The sequence below is a fragment of the Piliocolobus tephrosceles genome, chromosome 13 (genome assembly GCF_002776525.5).
Source record: "Piliocolobus tephrosceles isolate RC106 chromosome 13, ASM277652v3, whole genome shotgun sequence".
In the NCBI taxonomy this organism is placed as follows: domain Eukaryota; kingdom Metazoa; phylum Chordata; class Mammalia; order Primates; family Cercopithecidae; genus Piliocolobus; species Piliocolobus tephrosceles.
The window spans coordinates 57,046,415-57,071,969 of NC_045446.1; the positions used below are offsets into that span (position 1 = coordinate 57,046,415).

The 25,555-nt window shown below is 39.1% G+C and overlaps 1 protein-coding gene and 1 pseudogene across 1 annotated transcript; one reads left to right on the top strand and one right to left on the bottom strand.

Annotated features, from left to right (window-relative positions):
* Positions 1-4,536: 4,536 nt before the first annotated feature.
* Positions 4,537-5,469, top strand: LOC111524636 (annotated as a pseudogene).
* Positions 5,470-23,696: 18,227 nt separating this feature from the next.
* Positions 23,697-24,634, bottom strand: LOC111524672 (olfactory receptor 481-like). The gene is given in 2 exon segments (XM_023189904.1): positions 23,697-24,331; positions 24,334-24,634. Coding segments are annotated over 2 exon segments (936 nt in total).
* Between the last annotated feature and the right edge of the window lie 921 nt (positions 24,635-25,555).

Here is a 25,555-nt window from a genome sequence, read left to right on the forward strand (position 1 = left end):
GAAGACACTTACGCAGCCAACAAACATATGAAAAAAAGCCCAACATCATTAATAATTAGAGAAATGTAAATCAAAACCACAATGAGATACCATCTCCTGCCTGTCAGAATGGCAATTATTAAAAAGTCAGGAAACAACAGATATTGGCAAGGCTGTGGAGGGATAGGAATGCTTTTATACTGTTGGTGGGAATGTAAATTAGTTCTACTATTGTGGAAGACAGTGTGGTGATTCCTCAAAGACCTAGAACCAGAAATGCCATTTGATCCAGCTATCCCATTACTGGGTAAAGACCCAAAGGAATATAAATCATTCTGTTATAAAGATACATGCATGTGTTTGTTCTTTGCAGCACTATTCACCATAGCAAAGACATGGAACCAACCCAAATGCTCATCAATGATAGACTTGATGAAGAAAATGTGGTACATATACACCAAGGAGTACCATGCAGCCATAAAAAGGAACAAAATAATGTCCTTTGCAGGGACATGGATAGAGTTGGAAGTCATTATCCTCAGCAAACTAACACAGGAACAGAAAACCAAATGTTTTCACTCATAAGTGGGAGCTGAACAATGAGAAAACATGGACACAGAGAAGAGAACAAAACACATCTGGGGCCTGTCAGGGATGAGGGCGGGGTGAGGGAGAGCATCAAGAAAAATAGCTAATGCATGCTGGGTTTAATCCTAGGTGATGGGTTAATAGGTGCAACAAACCACCATGGCAAACGTTTACTTATGTAACAAACCTGCGCATCCTGCACATGTACCCTGAAACGTAATAAAATAAAGTAAAATTTAAAAGTTGTTATTTGAGATCTTTCTTTTTTTAATGTAGACATTTACCACTGTAATCCTTCTTCTTAGAACTACTTTTGATTTATTTAGTAAATTTTTAGATATTATGTTTCCACCTTCATTTGCATAAGATATATTTTTATTTCCCATTTGCTTTCTTCTTTGACTATTGGTTGTTCAAGAAAGTGATATTTAATTTCCACATGTTAGTGATTTTTACAATTTATTTCCTGTCATTTATTTCTGGCTTCTTAACATTGTGGTCATAAAAGATGCTTGATATGATTTTAATATTTTAACATTTGTTAAGACTTGTTTTCTTGCTTTACATATGATCTATCCTAGAGAATGTTTCATATGCATTTGAGAATGTGTTTTCTGTTGCTGTGGGATGCAATATTCTGTATATGCCTGTTAGGTTCATTTGGCCTAAAATCCAACGTCCTTTTATTTCTTTGTGTCTGAATAACTTATCTGTTACTGAAAGAAAAATACTGAAGTCCCCTGGTGGTATTGTACTGCTGACTTTCTTCCTTCAGATTACTTAATAATTGCTTTATGTATTGAGGAGCCCTGACCTAGGGTGCCTATGTATTAATTATTGCTTTTTCTCTTGGTAAATTGCCATATTTATCATATAATTATCTTCATTGCCTTTTGTGACAGTTTTTGACTTAAAGTCTATCTTATCTGATATAAGTATAGCTATTGCTGCTGTCTTTTGGTTTCCGCTTGTGTGGCATATCTTTTTCCATCCTTTCACTTTCAGTCTATGTTTTCTTTAAAGCTGAACTGAGTGTCCTATAGGCAGGATACAGTGCACGTGCATTTGAATACATTCAGTCACTCTATATCTTTTCTTTGGATAATATAGTTCATATACATTAAAGTAATCTGATAGGTATTTACGATTGCCACTTTGTTAACTACTTTTGTAAATTTTGTTTTCCGGTTTACAGATTTTTTTTCTTTCTTCCTTTCTTGCTGTCTCCCTTTGTGATTTGATGATTTTCTGTATGCCTTGATTCTTTTCTCTTTATCTTTTGTGTATCTACTATAGATTTTTGCCTTGTGGTTACCATGAGGCATATACAACATATAGTTACAGCATTTTATTTTGAGATGATAATAACTTCTACCACATAAAAGCTTGGCACTTTTGCTTTGTCTCTCATATTTAAATGTTTTTGATGATAAAATTTACAACTTTTTATGTTGTATATGCGTTTACAAATTTTTGCTGTTGCAGTTATTTGTATTGCTTTTGCCTTCTAACTTTTAAAATAGACTTCTGTTTTACCAACTATAATTACAGCATGAATATTATGAATTTGACTACATGTCCATGGTTACCAGCAAATTTTATACTTTCACGTGTTTTCATGTTATTAATTAGTGTCCTTTCTTTTTTGTTGTTGTTGTTTTTTTTTTAGTTTTACTTGACGTTCTGGGATACAAGTGCAGAATGTGTAGGTTTGTTACATAGGTATGTGTGTGCCATAGTGGTTTGCTGCAGCTATCAGCCCATCATCTAGGTTTTAAGCCCCCACATGCATTAGCTATTTGTCCTAATGCTCTCCCTCCCTTCAACCCCCACTTCCCAACTGGCCCCAGTGTGTGTTGTTCCCCTCCCTGTGTCCATGTGTTCTCATTGTTCAACTCCTACTTATGAGTGAGAACATGCAGTATTTGGTTTTCTGTTCCTGTGTTGGGGCAGCGCTCTTTTCGTGGGGGCACTAGCTGTGGGGGGTCTATTTCTGCAAACCCCTGATTTGGCAAAGGATGAATAAACATAAACTGACACACAGATATTCTGCTCTGCCAGTACAGCTGAGAGTCCCAGCTGCTTACAGGCTTCCTGCTGAGTCCTGTAAACAGCTGTGACTCGGCCCTGATCAGCTAGTCAGACTCGCATTTATTCAGTAGGATTAACTGACAAAAACTTGAGTCACCACCATTGGAGCATTGTGGACTTCTCAGTTAAAAGCACTTAAGCACTGGAGGTACATCAAAGGTTAGTCTTAAGATGATATGAGTAAACAAGCTAGCTAGGTAAACTACTCTACCTTTCTTTATTACTATTTTAATTTGTTTAACTAAAGGTAAAGGGATCAGGCCACCTTCAGCTGAAGGTGGAAGTTATGCAAACTTCTAACCGAAGTTATAACTGAAGTTATGTAAACTTCTAGGCCTTCCAAGAAGATTTGTGTCTATTTCTATAAGTATCTCTAATATTTTTCTCACCAGCCTGATTTAACCCCAACACTGTTAGTTTGCTGAGGATGATGGCTTCCAGCTTCATCCATGTCCCTGCAAAGGACATTATCTCATTCCTTTTTATGACTGCATAGTATTCCATGGGGTATATGTACCACATTTTCTTTATCCAGTCTAGCATTGATGGGCATTTTGGTTGGTTCCATGCCTTTGCTATTGTAAATAGTTTATTTATCTTTTATTTCGCAGAGCCTATTTATTATTGTAATCATGCATTCATTCATTGGACAAGTTTTTTTTTTCAGCATGTTATGTACAAGAAGTCGATATTTGTAATACAGGGATAGGATGCAGTTATGGAAGATAATGTATTCATTGAGGAGGATGAACAGTAAAAAAATAAATAACAACAAAAATCATAACCCAGTATAAGTGAAGGCAATTTAGACATGCGTGAAAGTTGATGTCTATAATACAAATGAAGACAATTTGTCTATAATACAAATACCTGATTCACCCCTGGGAGTCAGAAAAGGTTTCGGAGGGAAATTAATCTTGAAAGATGTATAGAAGTCACCCAGGATAATGACAGTGGGAGGTGGTAGCTGTCTACACAGGAGAAAAAGTGGAGCAAAGGCCAGAGAAATTAGAGTACATCAAGAAGACTCTAAATAGTTCAAGAAGTTTGAGTCAGTGTGAGTGGTGAATGGAGACATCCAGAGAGACAGAGTCGTAGGCTGGAACATAAAGGATATTGCATGCTTTGCTAACAAGTTAGGTTTCACTGTGAAGGCTTGAGAGAGTACTGAAAGACTGAAACGAATCTCTTTGGGATCATCTGCTTTTTATTTACCAAGATATCGCTTACACAAATGTGTTGTGAACAAGAATGAAGGCAGTAAAGTAAATAGGTCAATAAAATAGAAAGGAAAAATGACTAGGTCCTTGACTAAATTAGGGATGCTGAGAATAGTAAAAAGGAGATAAAGAGATAAAATTGGGAGTAAAATTGTGGATAGGCTCAATAAGATTTTATTAGTTGTGATAAAATAAGAAGAAGAAGACTAGGAGGGCTCACAAGTTGCAGACACAAGAGACTGGGTGGATGGCGGTGTCACTCCCCAGATACACAATTTGGAAGGAAAGAATGCCAAAGAAAAGAATGAATGAATTTGTTATAGGGAAACCTGGATTTGAGGTACTTGTGGAATTTCCAACTGAAGACTCATTGAATTTTGGTCTAGATGTCTTCTGAGAGATCTGTCTATAAGTCTAGGTATGAGAGGCATTTTAACATGCTCATTATATACAGAAAAGAATGTAAGTAATTTCCCAGAGAGTTAAGTTGAACCATTCTCTTTTTATGCAGAAGACACATAAAAACAAAAACAATCCTGTAGGACATCAATATATGAATGTGTGAGGAACAACCAAATAAAGCTGGGAATGTGTGATATAAAATCCTATAACAAATTAATATTCACATTTCTTTCAACAGGAACAATTCACAGAGAAGATGGGGATTGGAAACCATACCACAGTGACAGAGTTTATTATTTTGGGGTTAACTGAGGATCCTACACTTCGTGACATCTTCTTTGTGATATTTCTAGGAATCTACATTGTCACCTTAATAGGCAATATCGGCATAATCACTTTAATAAGAAGCTGTTTCCAGCTTCACACTCCCATGTACCTGTTCCTCAGCCACTTGGCTTTTGTGGACATAGGGCTGTCCACAGTAGTCACACTTAATGCTTATGGGATTCCTAAGACATGGAATGGCCCTCCCTGTTACTAGCTGTGAAGCCCACACAGCTTCTATTCTGTAGTCACGTTTGGGACGTCTGAATGCTTCCTACTGGCGACCATGGCCTATGATCGCTATGTGGCCATCTGCTCACCTCTGGTGTACTCCACCCTCTTGTCCCTCAGTCTGCATCCTCTTAGTGGTGGCCTGCTACCTGGGTGGATGTGTGGATGCCTCAACATTTAGTAGTTGTTTATTGAGTCTGTCTTTCTGTGGACCAAATCACATAGATATTTTTTTCTGTGATTTCTCTCTTTGTTGAAACTTTCCTGCTCAGATATCTCCATTCCTGAAATGATACCTTCCATCTCTTCTGGATCTATCATTGTGGTCACAGTATTTGTTATAGCCATCTCCTACATCTACATCCTCATCACCATCCTGAAGATGCGCTCCAATGAGGGGTGCCACAAGGCTTTCTCCACCTGCACCTCCCACCTCACAGTGGTTACTCTCTACTATGGAACGATTACCTTCATTTATGTGATGCCCAAGTCCAGCTACTCAACTAGCCAGAACAGATTGATATCTCTGTCTTACACAGTGGTAATCCCCATAATGAACCCCTGTATCTATAGTCTGAGGAACAGAGATGTAAAGGAGGCACTAAGAAAGGCAACTATCAGAATATATTCTTAGGATTAATTCACAGCATTTCAGACAACCTATAAAGTTTTCATTATCGGTATCACACTTAGGACCTACCAAATACTGCTTAACTGACTGCTTAAAATAAAATTATATTTATTTGTTCTAGTTTTCACTTTTAAATACTTGTAGACCAATTGGGAGACACCTAGACATCAGTAATAATGATAGTAATATTTATTACTATTATGAAATTCTTACAGATGCCAAGCATTTTTCCTTTATTTATTTTGCAAATAATAGCTTTTACTTACTCTGTGCCAGGCCCTATTCTAAGCATGTTACATATGTTAACTCATTGATTCCTCACAACAACCCTATGAAGTGATACCACTATTTGTATTTCACAAATAAATCATCTGGGCATAGAGACATTAAGTGGAATGTCCAAAGTCATGATGTTAAATACGGGACCAGTAAGTATTTGAATCAAGAAAGTTTGATTCCAAACCATTATTTTTCTTCATTTAATTTTCTCAGCAATCCTATCATGCAGGAATAAATTTCCCATAATTTACAGTGGAGAAAACGGTATTGAAAGATACAGTAGTTTTTACAGATAGATGTAAACTTAAGTCCTCTGTTTCCAGGATCCATGCACTTAACCTATATCAAACCATGACCATCAGCCTAATGACATCAACATTGCTGCTGAGCTAGAGGATTTGGGCAGGACAATCAAGCTTAAGCTGGAACTTTGTATCAATTTTTTGAACAAACCCTACCACTAGATGGTCTAGGTTGTGTAGGCTCTGAATGAGGGTGAAAATTTGAAAGCTGGATTGGTTGTCATCTTTTAGCAGATCAGATCTTAACACCAAGACCACATGGTTTAGCTAGTAGTTTATCCATATTTCAAAGCACATTAAAAACAAATAGTCTCCTTAAATATAATGTAATATTTATTTGTAGCAATTAAAAGCAGTGTCCTTTAATTCTTTTTTTTTTTTTTTTTGAGACAGAGTCTTGCTCTGTGTGGCCCAGGCTGGAGTGCAGTGGCATGATCTTGGCTCACTGCAAGCTCCGCCCCTCGGGTTCACGCCATTCTCCTGCCTCAGCCTCCCGAGTAGCTGGAACTACAGATGCCCACCACCAAGCTGGCTAATTTTTTTGTATTGTTTTAGTAGACATGGAGAATTAAAAACAGTGTCCTTTAATTCTAAGCATTGCAATTAATGTGTTAACAACAATAGTAGTTCCATAGGTCTGAATTGATACAGAAATTAGAACCTGTTTAAAAAAAAAAAAACAGAAATGTTTTTCTTGGAGTATGATTTATTTTCATTTACATTATCACCATAAGACTAGAAAGGATGAGGAGAGGTCTGCTGGAATACAGAAACTACCAATTCCAAGCAAATTTCGAAACAACTGTTTCTGGCATCTGGGAGGAAGACTTAGAATCCAGTTGTCCTTTTTAGCTCAGTGTAATGGAGAGAGAGAAGTGAGGGTTGGGAAACATAGGAAATTTTTTTAACAAAATGAAAAGTATTTAAAATATGCTGTTCAGTGAAAATATAGAGTATCTATAATATTCTGGCAAATTTTTAAATAGAAAATACAGAACAAAGAGTCAAAGATAACAGGGGAAAACTAAAACACAGGAAATGAATAAATAATGGGGTTTTAGACACATTCCATTTTGAGTTTCTCTTGTTTTAATACTTTATAATAAAAAAATTAAAAGTAGAGAAAGTTTAATAGTATATGCAAAAGACTTGACACATACTAGGCACTCGAAACCATGTGGATATTTTGAAAACAGGCAGAACATAGCTGCCTGAATTTCCCCTTTGAGTAGTGGGAGAGTATATTCTCCTTCCCATTTATGGACAGTAGAACTGTAGCGACATTATAAATCCCTGTGACCTTGGCAGGGTCCTCCAACCCTTTAGTCATGCATCTTGCACATTAGAGGGATGCAGAACCTAAGGCACTCTTTTCTTAATGTTGTTGGAGACAGTTCAGTTCAACATTATGATTTCCTGAGCACTTATTTAGTGTCAGATATTGTGCTGATTAAAAAAAAAGCTATTGTCTGACCTCTAAATACTTACTATATTGTATAAAACATATGTATCCCCGCCTAGAAGCAGCTTCTCCATTCCTTCTCGAATCTCTGTTGGATTTGGCCCATCTGCCTTTACTCCAGCCCCCACCACTCCATCAGGGTGACCCAGAAGTCCTACAAAGTGTCCACCTCTGGTCCGGGACTTTCAGCAGGGGCTCCTACAAGAGTGGGCCCAGAGCCCACATCAGCCCCTTGAGCTTCTCTTCGGTGGGCAGCAGCAGCAGCAGCTTCTGGGGCGACAGGGCCCCAGGATAGGTTTGGGTGGAGGCTATGCTGGGTCGGATAGTATGGGGGCACAACCGCTGTCACGGTGAGCCAGAGCCTGCTGAGCCCCATAAGCTGGAGGTGGACCCCACAGGGCTAGGAGAAGCTGAAGATGGAGGTAGAGTTTGGCAATATGCAGGGGCTGGTGGAGGACTTCGAGTAAATGTAAGGATGAGATCAATACTTAGACAGAAATGGAAAATGAATCTCTTCTCATCGAAAAAAATGTGGATGAAGCTTACATGAAAAAAGTAGAGCTGGAGTCTCACCTAGAAGGGTTGACTGACGAGATCAACTTCCTCAGGCAGCTGTGTGAAGAGGAAATCTTTGAGCTGCAGCACTGGACTTTAGACACATCTGTGATCCTGTCCATGGACAGCAGCAGCTCCCTGGACGTGGACGGCATCATCTCCAAGTCCGCGCTGAGTGCGCAGAGATGACCAGCCACAGCCGGGTGAGGCTGAGAGCTTGCCCAGGATCAAGTGTGAGGAGCTGCAGACGCTGGTGGGGAAGCATCGGAATGACCTGTGGCACTCGCAGGAGATCTCCAAGACAAACTAAAACATCAGCCGGCTCTAGGCTGAGACTCAGGGGCTCGGAGGCCAGGGGGCTTCCCTGGAAGCCGCCATCGTGGATGCCTTGCAACGTGGGGAGCTGCTGGTAAAGGATGCCAGTGCCAAGCTGGTGGAACTGAGGCCCTCCGAGCCAGGAAGGCCTTGCCCTACAGCTGCCAGGAGCTGATGAAGGTCTGGCTGGTCCTGGACAGTGAGATCGACACCTACAGTATGCTGCGAGAGGGCAACGAGAGCCGGCTGGAATCTGGAATGCAGAACATGAGTATCCGCATGAAGACCACCAGAGGCTACTCAGGTGGGCTGAGCTGGCAAGCTCTTGCCTCAGCTATGGCCTGGTCTCCTTCCAGTCCAACTTTGGCTCTGGCGGGGGGCTCCAGCTCCTTCAGCCACACCAGCTCCTCCAGGATCTTGGTTGTGATGAATATCAAGACCTGAGATGGGAAGCTGGTGTCTGAGTCCTCTGATGTCCCACCCAAGTGAATGGCCTCTATAGTCCCTCCCATCCTACCCCTTCTTGTGGCTGTTCCAGAGCTTATGAGGGAGGCAGCTGTGCAGAGAAGAACAGGGAACAGGAGACCCATCTGAGGCCAAGCCCTAGCCCTCAGCCCACCCTCGTGGTGAGTTCTGCCTTAGGTACCCCCTCTTACTCATGCCCCCAACTAAAAATCAATTTAATTTTATTTATTAATTATTTTTTCCCAAAATAAAGTCACAGCTAACTCTACCAACTTACAAGACAGCAAGCAAACAAACAACAATAATACCAAAAAATAAAACACATCCATGTTTACTTGTCTAGAAGTAATTTGGTACTCACAGCATGGTAAGTGCAATGAGGAGTATGCCTAAGGAAAGGACACTTTTCCTAACCACTATTGCAGAATAACACTTTCTGGAGAATAAAGCACTAAAACTTGGTCTTACAACATGACTAGATTAACAAGGTAAGGCAGTGGAAAGGTGTTCCAGGTATTAGCAGTTGCATTATCAATGGCACACAGGAATAAAATAGCAGGTGTTTGGGAAATTACAAGTCATTCTACATTTATGAAGCTTTCAGTATGCGGTGAAAAGAAGTGGAAATAGGTGATGTCTATATGAAACAGGTCATAAAAAGCCTTACATTTGATGTGAATGTATATTTTATGCAGTAATAAACTATTGAAAGCCTTTTGTAAAATGGTTAGATATGTTTAGATCATTCTGACAACAAAGTAAAGCATATCTTTGAGGATGCCTGGTTAGGTAACAATCTACAGTACTCCAGTTGACAAAGGATAAAGATTTGAATATCAGTAATAGAAAAATACAAAACAAGGAGAGAACAACCTTGAGAAAGATTTAGGGGAGATAATTGGTAGAAATTGTTGATTGTTGGATGGGGGATTAGATAGAAGGAATAATTTGGATAACTCCCATGGTCCCAACTTAGGTGAGGGAGTGCTCTTACTGACACCAGTCTCCCATTTAAAGTCCCGGGTTAGAGTAGGAAAGAGGGTAGTGTCTGTAAAATCTGTAAATTCTTTCAGTATACACACTGCCATCAGAAGAGCAGATATTGTGAGATTCAAAGGCCAGCTTTAAGGATTAAAGTTTCTTAATTTCACATAGACCAGTCTTGTCCAATTTCTGAATTCAACTCTAAATGCCCTGACCCATTGACCCGTCTGCCCTGCTTTTTCACCATAATAATGAACATTTGTAAGTAGGCAGCTTTTTGTCTTTTTCCTGAGGTCCTAACCCTGGTCCTTATCTTTTGATAAACAACATCTCCAATAGTCCTGTAAAAATTTCAGGTGTATTCTGATTCCCATGACATCTTGTAGCATTAGTTATGCAAACTCTGCGGTCCTGAGTATAAAGATTAGCCTCCTTTGGATACTTTGGATTCATGTCTCAAAGGTTAGAATGTTCACAGGTCTCCTGTATTTTATGTCAGTTATCATTTAAGCCTTCATAATTGTCAATTAATTCAAGTGAAAGGCCAGTGATAAACAAGAACTTTCTGATCTGTTAAGATTTGTATATCCAACAGACACATGAAAAGATGCTCATCATCACTGGCCATCAGAGAAATGCAAATCAAAACCACAATGAGATACCATCTCACACCAGTTAGAATGGCAATCATTAAAAAGTCAGGAAACAACAGGTGCTGGAGAGGATGTGGAGAAATAGGAACACTTTTACACTGTTGGTGGGATTGTAAACTAGTTCAACCATTATGGAAAACAGTATGGCGATTCCTCCAGGATCTAGAACTAGATGTACCATATGACCCAGCCACCCTATTACTGGGTATATACCCAATGGATTATAAATCATGCTGCTATAAAGACACATGCACACGTATGTTTATTGTGGCACTATTCACAATAGCAAAGACTTGGAATCAACCCAAATGTCCATCAGTGACAGACTGGATTAAGAAAATGTGGCACATATACACCATGGAATACCATGCATCCATAAAAAAGGATGAGTTTGCGTCCTTTGTAGGGACATGGATGCAGCTGGAAACCATCATTCTCAGCAAACTATCACAAGAAGAGAAAACCAAACACCGCATGTTCTCACTCATAGGTGGGAACTGAACAATGAGATCACTTGGACTCGGGAAGGGGAACATCGCACACCGGGGCCTATCATGGGGAGGGGGGAGCAGGGAGGGATTGCACTGGGAGTTATACCTGATGTAAATGACGAGTTGATGGGTGCTGACGAGTTGATGGGTGCAGTACACCAACATGGCACAAGTATACATATATAACAAACCTGCACGTTATGCACATGTACCCTAGAACTTAAAGTATAATAATAAAAATAAATAAATAGGAAAAAAAAGGTTTGTATATCCTTGTTGGCATGTTTGTGAATAATTCAGGGAGAAAGCAGAGGACTGAGCACAAACATTGATAATTTCCTGCCATTGTGATCTCCAAGCCAATGAGGGATATTTGATTAATGCCTTAAAATTGTTTGAGATGTAGATATAGGATAATCATTTATCCATTTATTTCAAAAATATTTGTTGAGAATTTATCATAGTCGAGAACTGAGTAAGCACTGAAGGTATACTGATGAATAGAAAAGACTTGGCATGAAATTTAGATTTTGGCAAAAACACTAGAAAATAAATCAACATTATAAATACAGAATATGGTAAGTGATGTGGAAGAAACAAATCAATAAGGTTAATATGACTATTAAGGGTAAATGTGGTGATATAAGTGGTACTACAGGTAAAGTGACAGGGAAGGCCACGTGGGGCAGGTGATATTTGAGTAGAAGATGGAATGATCAGAAAGACCCATAGAAGGAGAGTGGAGTTGGGGAAGTTGCCAGACAGGAAACAAGATATGCAAAGATCCTGATATTTTCAAAAAATAAAAAGAAGACAATGGTAAACCAGATGAAGCGAGGTATACCAAAAGGGTTAGATCATGCGTGGGGAGCATCACATGCCATGGAAAAGTGTTTGGATTTTATGCTAAAAAGGAATGGGAAGCACCAAATGTTTTCTAAATGGGTGTAGCCTAATTGCAATTCACACTTTTAAAGAATACCTTTATTGCTGTATGTAAAAATTGACTATAAAAACACATTTTATTATATTACACTATTTCATGAGTCAGAAATTTAGACTGGGTTTGGCTTGGCAATTTTACTCTACATAGCATTAATGAGGATCACTTAGTGATATCCACATGGCATCTTTGCATGCCTACAGAGTCAAAGATGGCATCATTCAAATGCCTAGCACCTTCACAGGGATAGTTTGAAAGCTTCTTCCTCTCCATGTAGTCATAGGATCATTCCATATGGTCTCACTAGTAGTTTAGTTGGATTTCTCACTAGTGGTTCAAGACTTTAATAGCAAGTGTTCCAAGAGATCAAAAGAAATCTGCAGTATTTATTATCACGTAGCCTCAGGAGACCTAGACATCTTGTCTACCTTTGTCTACTGGTAAAGCAGATTAGTAATTTCAGTCCAGATTCAAGAGAAGGGAAATTAGATTGCACCTGTCAATAAGAGAAGTAGCAATGATGTTATAGCCATCTCCAGCCTACCACAATCCTTCTGGCCACAATTATTTATATATTTCCTACATGTCAAATTACATTTATACATCCCACAATCCTCTAAAATATCATACCATTACAGCATCACAATTAAGTCCATCATCATGGGATTTAAACCAAGTTCAGTCATGGGTGAGTTTCCTTGGGCACAGCTTCTGAAATACAGTCACTCTTGATTGAAAGACATGCGAACTGAAGAGACAAGTCATCTGCCTCATATATACCCAACAGACACTGTTGATGCAGGGGTAGAAAAACTGCAGTGAACACTCCCATTCATAAGGGGGGAATACAGGAGTCATGTAGCAATCACTGGCCTACTGCAATTCCAAAACCCAACTAGACAGATATTGCCATTTTCTTGATCAGGACCCAATCCTGCTCCTTGTTAATAAATCTCTGTGTCTCTTGGCTCTGCCTTCTGAGTTTTTGGTTCCATCCTCTGAATCATTGTTCCTTTTCCAGAAAAAAAAAAAAAAAAAAATAGTCTATGTTATAGCTGAGTAGTTTTCTTGGCCTATTTCCTAATTATTTTAGGTCAAGAGTCCAAAACCTCTTTTCACTTTGCACCATCCCTGTCCCTTTCAGTCTAAGCTGGTATAATTTCTTTAAACACACAGTGGGAGTCATCATGAAAATACAAATGAAATATCAATGAGATTCTACTCTTCACCCACTAGGATGGCTAGAATTTAAAAGTGTGATAATAAAAAGTGTTGGTGAGGATATGGAAAAATTGAAACCCTCATATACTGGTAGGTATTTAAAATGGTGGGATCATTTTGGAAAATAACCTTCCAGTTACTCAAACTATTAAACAGAAATACCATATGATCCAGAAATTCTAGATATATGCCAAAGAGAAATAAAAGCATATATCCACACAAAACTCGTGCATGAATGTTTATAGTAGTGTTATTTACAATAACCAAAAGGTAGAAGCAATGCATGGATCCATTAACTTACAAGTGAATAAGGAAAATGTAGTATATCCATATAATGGAATATTATTTAGCCATTGGAAAGAATGAAGAACTGATATATGTCTCAACATGAATGAACCTTGACAACGCTACACTAAGTAAAAAAGACTAGTCACAAGAGACCACATATTATCTAAGGCCATACATATGAAATGTCCATATAGACACAGAAGGTAGAGGTAGTTGCTTATGGCTGGGGGGATAGGAATATGTAAGGTGATACTAAAGGATACAGGGTTTCTTTTTGAGATGATTAAAACTTTCTAAAATTGACTGTGGTGAGTCTTGAAAACATCTGTGCATATGCTAAGAACATTAAATTATACACTTTAAAATTGTAATTTGTATGGTATGTGAATTATATCTCATTAAAGTTGTTAAAAACAACGTGGTCTTTCTTTGTATCAAATTATAAACTACTGAATTAGACAAAATTCATACTCATAAATCTCTTCCAGTTAACTCTGTCTTTGGAGGTTTATATGGTTTCTGCCAGAAACCTTGTGATTTTAAAAGCTTTGTTTTTGGCCGGGCGCGGTGACTCAACGCCTGTAATCCCAGCACTTTGGGAGGCCGAGGCAGGCCGATCACGAGGTCAGGAGATCCAGACCATCCCGGCTAACACGGTGAAACCCCTTCTCTACTAAAAATACAAAAAAAAAAAAAAAAAAATTAGCCGGGTGTGGTGTAGGGCGCCTGTAGTCCCAGGTACTCGGGAGGCTGAGGCAGGAGAATGGCGTGAACCCGGGAGGCGGAGCTTGCAATAAGCCGAGATCGCACCACTGCACTCCAGCCTGGGCGACAGAGCCAGACTCGGTCTAAAAAAAAAAAAAAAAAAAAAAAAATTGTTATTTAGAAAGAAAAAAGAGGGGAAAAAGAGGGTCTTTAAAGCATGCCATTAAGATTCTTAGAAGGACATAGACTAGCTTAAAGGGTCAGAGAGGCCTTAGATCTTTCTGAGGTCTCAACAGAGGATTTTTCAGCCCCAACCTGAATTTGACCTTTGACCTGAAGTCGTTTCCTACCATGAGAATCCTTCCGGAAGATATCAGGGATGAGAAATAGCCTTTTTTTTTTTTTTTTTTTTTTTTTTATTATACTTTAAGTTCTAGGGTACATGTGCATAACGTGCAGGTTTGTTACATATGTATACATGTGCCATGTTGGTGTGCTGCACCTATCAACTCGTCAGCACCCATCAATTCATCATTTATATCAGGTATAACTCCCCAATGCAACCCCTCCCCCCTCCCCCCTCCCCATAAAGCCAGCAAGATCTAGCTTTCTTAAACTTTTTCTAAGTGTTTCTTCGAAAAAAATATTTCTTTAGTTCACAGATCTCTGGTTATAGTTTATCATAGGCAACTATAAGAAGCCAGGTAATGCTTTCTACACTCTTCCTGGAAACCTTCCCGGAGAGATCTGAGAGTATATTAGATATCCTTTCTCTTTTCCAATTTGTCACAGGTGGCAATATTATCAAACTTTCCATCACTACTCAGCAAATGTGTTTTTTATCAGCTCTTAAAAATATTTTCCTTACTATTTTTCCAACCATTACCATCTATTACTGTTGAATGTAGAAACATGTTAGGTCATAGAGAAATTGAGGTTGCATATATAAATTTTGGAGTAAACAATATTTAAGTGGTGCTATGGTTTGAATGTATGTCCTTCAAAATGCAGGTTTGCTAATGTGATAATACTGAGAGGTGGGGCCTTTAAGAGCTGATTGGGCCACAAAGGTTCATCTCTCATAAATAGAATTATGGCTGGGCACGGCCTTTTAAAAGTCTTGATAGAAGGAGGCCACCTCTTCTTGCCCTTCTCACTTCCCCCATGTAACACTGCAGTATTCTTTCCTTCCAGAGGGTGCAGTCCTCACTAGTCACCAAATGCCAGGGCCTTGACATTGGACTTCCAGCCTTCAGAATTATGAGAAAAAAAATCATATTTTAAATAAATTACCCAGTCTGTGGTATGCTGTTATAGCAGCACAAAATGGACTAAGACAAGTGGTATTGTCTTAAAAATCATAAAATTGCATGAAATCGATAAGTGGCTATAAATGTAAGGATGTATATGGTAAGTTATAAGGTAGTCTAACATTTAAAGGTCTGATAGAGTTGCAATCTTCAGGAAAGATGAAGACAAGTGGACAAAAGAGGTAAGGAAAAACCCAAATTAGGAATGTGAGATTGCAGAATACAAAAAAGAAAGTGATTCAAGATGGGAGAGGGCGGGTAATTGTTTAATGCTTCTGAGGTTTGGCAGAGGGGTGAGTGCAGGTAATTTAGCAAGAGCAGTTTCAGAGTGGATTGAAGCCAGATGGGAATGTAGTTGAGATGGAACTGATAGGTGAAAATAATTTCAGCAAAAGGGTAGGCTGTGAGGCCAGAAGTGGGGAGGATATTTCAGGAATAGTGAGTAACTCACTTTTGCAGGGTCATTGAGTTAGTGGAGGAGAATACGGAATTATAATGCTGAAAAACTAATATGGTTATACTGAGGAATTCTTTCAAATCTGACTAAATATTTATGAATGTGAGCAAGATGGCTAAAAGTAAATAAAAGTGACTAAAAATTTAGACCTGAACTTGAATGCGTTAAGTCCCGTCTGGTGTTGATAATTTATTGATGATCAAATCAGATATTATATATATATTTGGAAATATATAAATAGAGAGAGAGAGAAAGAGAGAGAGAACAGCTGTAATTAAAAATCCACCTGTGCAAATCTGTAAAACAATGTGTAAGTTGTTTGTGAGACTAGGTGAAAGAATATAGAGTGTGCTGCAGTTACATCTCAGCTGTTCTAAGAGGATTCCATTTCACACTTGAGTTCTTTAAAAACATTGTCCATCATTACTATCATCTGCACATTTTAAGAGGAAATGTTTTCTAATAAAGTGGAAACATCTATGAAGAAAGTGGGTGAAACTAAAAGGCCCTAGAAATGTCTGCTCATTCAAAATTTTTGTGATAAAGTATATAGATAAAAATGAATAGGTCAAAATGAAAGCTTATCTATACACATACCTCCATGTCTTCAGCATATTATTTTTATGCTGAGTCTAAAGAATAATTGCCCAAGAACTTCTGTCTTAAAGTATGTTAGTAAAGAAATCTAAACATTTGTGTGAATATACAAATTAATTTCTTTTGTAATCTATAAGTATATATTTTGATACGTGTGATATATAATACTTTGTAATACAGTCATACATGGTATTAACAATGGGGATGTGTTCTGAGAAATGAGTTGTTAGGCAATTTCGTCATTGTGCTAATATCATAGGGTATACTTACCCAAACCTAGATGGTATAGCCTACCACACATACAGGCCATATAATATAGCTTATTACTCCTAGGCTACAAACCTGTACTGCATGTTGGTATACTGAAAACTGTAGGCAATTGCAACAAAATGGTAAGTATTTGTGTATCTAAACATATCTTAACATAGAAAAAGTCAAGGAAAACTACGGCATAGAAAATTCAAAATAGTACACTTGTACAGGGCACTTATGAATGGAGCTTGCAGGAATGGGAGTTGCTCTGGGTAAATCAGTAAGTGAGTGGTAAGTGAATATGGAGGCCTAGGACATTCCTGTGTAATAGACTACACTAATACACCTTAGCTTACTGTAACATTTTTACTTTGTAAATCAAATTTTTAAAACCTTTCTGACTCTTAATTTTAATTTTAATTTTTCTGTCTGTCACCTAGGCTAGAGTGCAGGGGCATGATCATGACTCACTGCATCCTTGACTTCCCAGTCTCAGGTGATCCTCCTACCTCAGCCTCCTGACTAACTAGGACTACAGGCATATGTCACTATGCCTGGCTAATTTTTGTTGTATTTTTTTGTAGAGACAGTTTCACCATGTTGCTGAGTCTTGACTCAAACTCCTGGGCTCACGTGATCCTTCCAGCTTGGCCTCCCAAAGTGCCAGGATTATAAGTGTGAGCCACTGTGCCTGGCCTTTTTGACTCTTTTGTAATAACACTTAGCTTAAAACATAAATGCATGGAACAATGGTTTAAAAAATATTTTCTTTCTTTGTATCCTTAGTCTATAAACTTTTTCTATTTTTAATTTTTTAAATTTTAAACTATTTTGTTAGAAACCAAGACCTAAACGCACACACTAGCCTAGACCTATACAGTTATGATCAGCAAAGTCACTGTCTTCCACCTCCACATCTTGTCCCACTGGAAGGTGTTCAGGGGCAATAACACGAATGGAGCTATCAACTCTTATGATACAATGACTTCTTCTGGAGTATCTCTTGAAGGACCTGCCCAAGGCTGTTTTACAGTTAAGTTTTTTCATATATATGTAAAGCGAGTATACTCAAAAATAACAATTAAAAAGTAGAGTAGATATATAAATCAGTAATATAGTCATTTGTTATCATTATCAAGTATATGTATTGAATGTAATTATATGTGCTATACTTTTATATGATTGGCAGCACAATAGGTTTATTTAGACCAGCATCACTACAAACATGGGAGTAACACACTGCTCTACATTATGATGGCTATGGTATTACTCGGTGATAGGAATTTTTTAGTCCCATTGTAATTTTATGAAACTGTTATATATGTGGTCTATTGTTGATCAAAACACTGTTATGTGCTGCATGACTGTACATAAAGTCATACGTGAATTCAATATTTCAGCTTCAATACGTAAACTTCAAATGTAAAAACTATGATAGTAGCACCCAAGAACACGAGGCAGGTGGTAAAAGACTCTTTGTACCAAGAAGCCAGGGCTAAGATGGATATTGTTTTGCGTCCTGCTCTTGTCGGGACCATTAGGACTGCTGCTTTTAGGCCTGAATGGTACACATCTAGGAGATTCTGACAAGTGAATGTGCCTCTAGACAAGGCCCAAGTGTTTAGAGATTGCTGCAGACCAGGAATGGGACAAGACTAGTGGCCACCAAGACATGGCCATGTGGGAAGCATACGGTCTTGTGGGTACATACCCCATATGATGGTTTTCCTGTTTTTGTTTTGTTTTGTTTTGTTTTTTTGAGACAGCATCTCACTCTGTTGCCCAAGTTGGAGTGCAGTGGTACGATCTCGGCTCACTGCAACCTCCACCTCCCAGGTTCACGCCATTCTCTTGCTTCAGCCTCCCTACTACAGCCGCGTGCCACCACACCCGGCTAATTTTTTGTATTTTTAGTAAAGACGGGGTTTCAACATGTTAGGCAGGATGGTCTTAATCTCCTGAGCTCGTGATCTGCCCGCCTCAGCCTCCCAAAGTGCTGGGATTACAGGCGTGAGCCACCGCGCCTGGCCAATGGTCTTCCTGTTTTAGAAGAAGGTAAGAATGAAACTTCTTTTACCATCAGCTTAACATAAAGGTTGACATTCTTAGAGACAATGGAGGAAACTGGCAAAAAAGAAAACAAGAAACTAAACCCAGAATATAAAAACAATTCCAGACTCTTGGTAAGGGAGAAGCCTGCCCACTGGAGAATCATAAAACAAAGAGAATCCGCTATACAATTGAGGGTCATAAGCCTGCTCTTTTCATTTTCTCTAGACAAAGAAGTACATTTTAGTAAAAATCTTTGCTCTTGAGAGTTACATAGATGAAGGTATCTGGCGCTTAAAGGGTCAACAGAGCTCTTGGTTGTCTTTCCTGACTTGTACCTTGCATATGATGCAATCTGCCAGGCCTGGTCTCTACTGCCCATACCTGCTGATTTACCCTATCTTCTGGCCTGAGAGGAACACAATTTTTGAGCTTATGAGTAAGCCAAGATCTGACCAATTAAACATTCAAATAGATGTATATTAATTCTCCAAAAGGCCTATAAGACTTCCCCAGATTTTATCAGGTAGAATAAGTTGTCCTCTCCTGTATATTCCCCTAACAGTCATTCCAAATTTGAGATTGAACCCACCTAGGGGTTTGTTTGGAAATGGTAGATTTTTGTTTACTAGAACTGGAGAAGACAATCAGCCTAGAATGGGCAGGAGCCAAGAATGCTACATGTTTGCAATACACAGTCACACACACACACAATAAAGCATTTTCTTGCCCAAATGTCAAGGAAACTACTGCTAAGAAACATAACATGTAACACTTTGTTCATACCATTTGAATGGAAACCACTGTATTTTTTTTTTTAATTTACTTTCAGTTCTGTGATACATGTGCAGAATGTGCGGGTTTGTTACATAGGTACACATGTGCCACGGTGGTTTACTGCACCTATCAATCAATCATCTAGGTTTTAAGCCCTACCTGACATGTATTAGGTATTTGTGCTAATGCTCTATCTCCCCTTGCCTCCTATCCCCCGACAGGCCCTGGTGTGTGATGTTCCCCTCCATCACATGAGATGATCAATGAGAAAAATGTCCATATTTTCTCATTGTTCAAATCCCACTTATGAGTGAAAACATGCAGTGTTTTGTTTTCTGCTCCTGTGTTAGTTTGCTGAGAATGATGCCTTCCAGCTTCATCTGTGTCCCTGCAAAGGACACGAATTCATTCTTTTTTTATGGCTGCGTAGTATTCCATGGGGTATATGTGCCACATTTTCTTTATCCAGTCAATCATTCATGGGCATTTGGGTTGGTTCCAAGTCTTTGCTATTGTAAGTAGTGCTGCAGTAAACATACACATGCATATGACTTTATAGTAGATTGATTTATAATCCTTTGGGTTTATACCCAGTAATGGGATTGCTGGGTCAAATGGTATTTCTGGTTGGAACATTTATTTCATTATTGTGAACTTCTTAAAAGAAAAGTACATGATGCATACAACTTCATTTCTTTAGTTCATAGCCTAGTGTTAGGAATATGAAAGATATTACATAAATATTTATTGAATTAGAGTTAATATTTAACAAATAAACATTTGTTGAGTGCTCACTCTGTACCAGACACTGTGCTTTGAGCTGAGGATAATTAGGTCAGCCTCCCACATCACTATTTTGCCCACCTACTAAAGTTTGTACAACTGCACTTCCAACTCCCAATGGCCTGTTAACTCTTATCTTCTTTATGTCTCAGTTTAAATGTCATTTTGCAAGTGAAATTTTCCTTGATCCTCACAAAAGATATCATGAAGAATTAGGGCTGAGAAAAAAAAGCCAGAGGCTGGGGCTTTTGACAGTGTAGCAGGATGGACACACAGAGGTTGGGGGTCAAAGATGTCAAGGCAGCTAAGACTCGACAGACCAAGATCCTGCAGAGGAATAAACTGCAGAGAATTGAGTCTGAAATGTGATGTGTAACTTCCCATTAAGAAATTTAACTACTCCTAAGCTGCACATGGGCTGGCAGAATATCAAAACACTAAGCAGGAAGCAGCCTGTGGGAGGCTGAAGATCTGAGCAGATTTCAACCTTCTGAAATGCTGATGTGATAGAATTTGATAAAAATACCATTTAAGATGGAGGGGACTGAGAATATTCCAAGCTTTTATGTGAGGCTCCTAAAGTGCTACGCCTTAAATAAGACCAGCCTTGATGTGTTGCTGGATTCGGTTTGCCAGTATTTTATTGAGCATTTTTGCATCAGTGAAAGGGAGTTTATTAAGGAGAATTGATTCACATGATCACAAGGTTAAGTCCTACAATAGGCCATCTGCAAGTTGAGGAGCAATGAAGCCAGTGGTGGATCAGCCCGAGTCCCAAACCCTCAAAATGAGGGAAGCCCACAGTACAGCCTTCAGTCTGTGGCCAAAGGCCCAAGAGCCCTTGGCAAACCATGAGTATAAGTCAAAGAGTCCAAAAGCTGAAGAACTTGGAGTTTGATGTTTGAGGGCAGGAAGCATCCAGCATGGGAGAAAGACGAAGGCCGGGAGACTCAGAAAGAAGGAGTGTCAAATTCTGGGATTCAGAACACAAAAACATGTGTCCATGAACATAAACCACATTCTCTAATACCAACTCTTTCTTTTCTACAGGCAATATTTTGCTCTCACACATACCTTCTCAGTTGATTCAGAACTTGGGAGGGGAAAATGAGTTTAAATATAAATCCTCTCCCAAAAGGACTGTAACAGTGCCAGATGCAGCCATACCCTCTACATTTGGGTGATTGAATTAATTGAGCCCCTTAGAATTGAAGAACAGAGGACAGATTTCTGCATGGACTTATCATAATCAATTGGGAAACACTTAATTCTCCAGATAAAAGAGACTTAGATGAGGATAGATTAATATATGACATATCTTTCTTTTGAGAGAAGGAAAAGGAGGGAGGGAGGCTAACCATTTAGACAGGTACACAGTGAGGGCCACGCCAAGTCTGTTGGAGTACTAGTCCTCACAAGAGGTGACATTTGTGAGGTGACCATATTAAGAAAAGAAACAGAGGAGAAACAGTTTGGGGAGAAATATGATAAATCCGGTCACAGCACGCTGAGTGTGAGGGTCCTAGGGAAAAGGTCAATGAAGTCTATCTGTCCTCCAAGGAAGGTTGCATTTGGAGATAGGAATACTGTTAACCACATAGGGGACAGCTGACCCTACTGGAGACAATGAGGTCTCCCTTGGGTTCCATGGGGAATGGGGATAAGGACAGAGATCTGAGGATGTACCCTGGTCAAGAGTGAAGTGTGGAGGCTGAGATGAAGAGCAGGCTGACAGAAAGAGTCCGTGAAAACCTTCAACCACCAGAGTTCAGTGTTCTCACCATGATGCTAAGATGGCTCTTTCTCAGACTGAAGTTACACCTTTGGGTGCCCTCTCTTTGGAAAGGGCCACGTCTGTGCTAACATTAACCCCAGAATTATTGCATTAGGGGGATTATAGGCCCATAATTAATGCAAGTAAAGAGGTATAAACAGGGAAACAGGACCAGAGAAATTGCACAATATGACTTCTAGACAGAAGAAGAGAAGATTTCCTTGATCTAGTCAGTGAAGAACCCAGGAATGGGAGGTCGGACTGTAAAATGAATGGTCACTCCCTACTGTCTTGGGATCTGTATGACATCATTACTATACTAATAATGCAAATATATTAACTAAAATGTTCATCAGAAATTGTTGTGGAAGAAGCACTGGAGGGAATCAATGTAGAGACAATTGCCTTAATCAGACTGGGTCACAAGCCCCTACAAAAAGGAAAGTTGAAGAAGCAGTGATGATGGACACCTTTTTGAGAGACACTGTAAAAATGTGTGGCAGATATATGTTTTGCCTGGATCATAATTTCATGTCTCTTATCTATAAGCTGTTGGTCAAAGAAAGTCTCACTATCTAAAGAAATGTCTGCTTTCAAAATCCAACTCTAGTGCTCATCTGTTAAGACTTCATTTATAAAAAGAGTTAGCTGAGATTTATTCAGAGTTTCTTCTGTGCTGTGTGAGTTGTATCTCTTAATGGTCAAATATAGGAATCATAATTTTTGCTCTGGCATAAATAAAAGAAAAATAAATAGAAGCTTTTTGACTCTCAGATTGCCATTTTCAAAAGTTTAAACATCCATGGACCACAGCAGAGTAGGACATTTAAAGAAAGTAACCTGGACTGCCTGACTTGTTAACATTACCATTGATTACACATCTATTGGAAATTCCTTTCCCAGATGTTGTTTTATAAGATGGGATTTAGAAAAAGTTGATCTTTGAAATATGTCTCTTTGTGTCTCTATTTAATTAGAACTCTGTAATTGGCGAATGGGGGACATCTCATTAGAAGCTGTTTTCTGAGGTATTCTTACCTTGACAAATCCATGTTTAATTTGATTCCAGGCTGGGCACAGTGGCTCATGCTGTAATCCTAGCACTTTGGGAAGCCCAAGGCAGGCGAATCGCTTGAGGTCAGGAGTTCAAGACCAGCCTGCCCAACAGGGTGAAACCCCATCTCTACCAGAAATACAAAAATTAGCTAAATGTGGTGGTGCACACCTGTAGTCCCAGCTACTCAGGAGGCTGAGGCAGGAGAATCGCTTGAAACCGGGAGGAGGAGGTTACAGTGAGCCGAGAAGAGATTGCGCCACTGCACTCCAGCCTGGGTGACAGAATGAGACTCCATCTCAAAAAAAATAAATAAATAAAAAATGACTCCAGCAGATGTCCATATAAATTACACAGTTACCTTTGTACATGGAAGTAAGCATTGGCTTTCTATATTTATACAAGCTCTTCACTATATAAGTGACACAGTCACTGACAAATATAAATAGAATATTAAGCACAAATGTCTCCCAAATCATTGGTTTTGATATTTATGGATAATACCTGATTTAATTCAGGAAAACCAATGTGTTCTTGCCATCAATTTTCTCATGGCCTCTTTCATCTCCTTATTCCTAAGACTGTAGATGAGGGGGTTCAGCATGGGAATCATCACCGTGTAGATCACAGATGCCACCTTGACCTGATCTGCTGAATAGCTTGACTTGGGCATCACATAAACAAACAAAATGGTCCCATAGAACAAAGTGACTGCACTGAGGTGGGAAGTGCAGGTGGAGAAAACCTTCTTCCTTCCCTCAGTAGAGAGCATCTTCAGGATGGAGCGGAGGATGTAGACGTAGGATACGATTATGGTAAACAGCGTGCTGATAAGGACAGATGCAGAGGAGATGGCAGGGGATATTTCAGCAATGTAAACATGGCCACAAGAAAGCTTCAAGAGTGGGAAGAGGTCACAGAAAAAATGGTTGATTTTATTTGGACCAGAGAAGGACAGGTTCATCGAACAGCCTGTAAAAGACGAAGCGTTCATGAATCCACCCAGGTAGGAGGCTCCCAGTAGGAGGAGGCAGATGACTGGGGGCATTTGGATGGAGTAAAGCAGGGGAAAGCAGATAGCCACATAGCGATTGTAAGCCATAGTGGCCAGTAGGAAGCACTCTGTGGTTCCAAACATGACATCAGAGCAAGCTGTGCTATACAGCCCATCACAGGAATAGTTGTTTTCTCTCTTAAGAAACTGATGAGCATGATTGGTGTAATCGATGTGGAATACCCAATGTTCACAAAAGCCAAATGGCTGAGAAAAAGGTACATTGGGGTGGGAAGCTTTGGGCTGCTTTGGATTAAGAGGATTATGCTAATATTTCCCACTATGGTAACTATATAAACTGTTAGAAAAACCATGAAGAAAATGGCTCATAGCAGAGGATTGTCTGTTAATCCCAAAATAATGAACTCTGTCACTGTTGTATTGTTTTGTGTCTCCATCTATCCATTTAACGGTACCTATTAAAACCAGACCAGAGGAAATTAAGTTGGTTGAAATGACCCCACAGTTAATGTATATGCCCAAATGTGATCTTATTCAATTTTTAATATGGTAACTTTGCCTTATAAAATATTTTGTGCAAACAAATTTTCCTTTCAGATTCCATGAAATAAAACTGAAGACTCATCTTGGGATCCAGCTATTTTACCCCTATTTGTATACTTTAGAGTAAGTCTAATCACCATGTGCGCAAGAGATACATAAATGGATGTTTACAACAACATTTATTAAAATAACATAAACTGTTAACATATTAATAAATGTTCATAGAAAAGTCAACTCTAGGCCAGGCATAGTGGCTCATGCCTATAATTCCAGCACTTTGGGAGGCTGAGGTGGGTGAATCATTTAAGGTCAGGAGTTCGAGACCAGCCTGGCCAACATGGTGAAAACCCACCTCTACTAAAAATACAAAAACAGCTCGGTGTGGTGGTGGGCGCCTGTAATCCCAGCTACTTGGACGGCTGAGGCAGGAGAATCGCTTGAACTCAGGAAGCGGAGGTTGCAGTGAGCTGGGATCATGCCACCGCACTCCAGCCTGGGGAGACAGAGTGAAATTACCATCTCAAAAAAAAAAAAAAAAAGGTCAACTCTTAATTTTCCATGCCCATCCCAAGTGTGTCTTTCCCAGTGCACTCTATCTCAGTAAATGCTACCTCAAGTTATACAATTAATTGCGCCTAAAAATTGACTTTGACATCTCTTTCTTTCTGACTTGCTCCTTTTCATAGAGTGAAAATAACCACATCCTTAACTATAATAATTGACAACAAGAGCTAGATGATGTCTACATTTAAGATGAAGAGGTCAAACAGTTTTTATTATTGTTGAAAGTTAAACATCCTAGATATTTTGCAAAA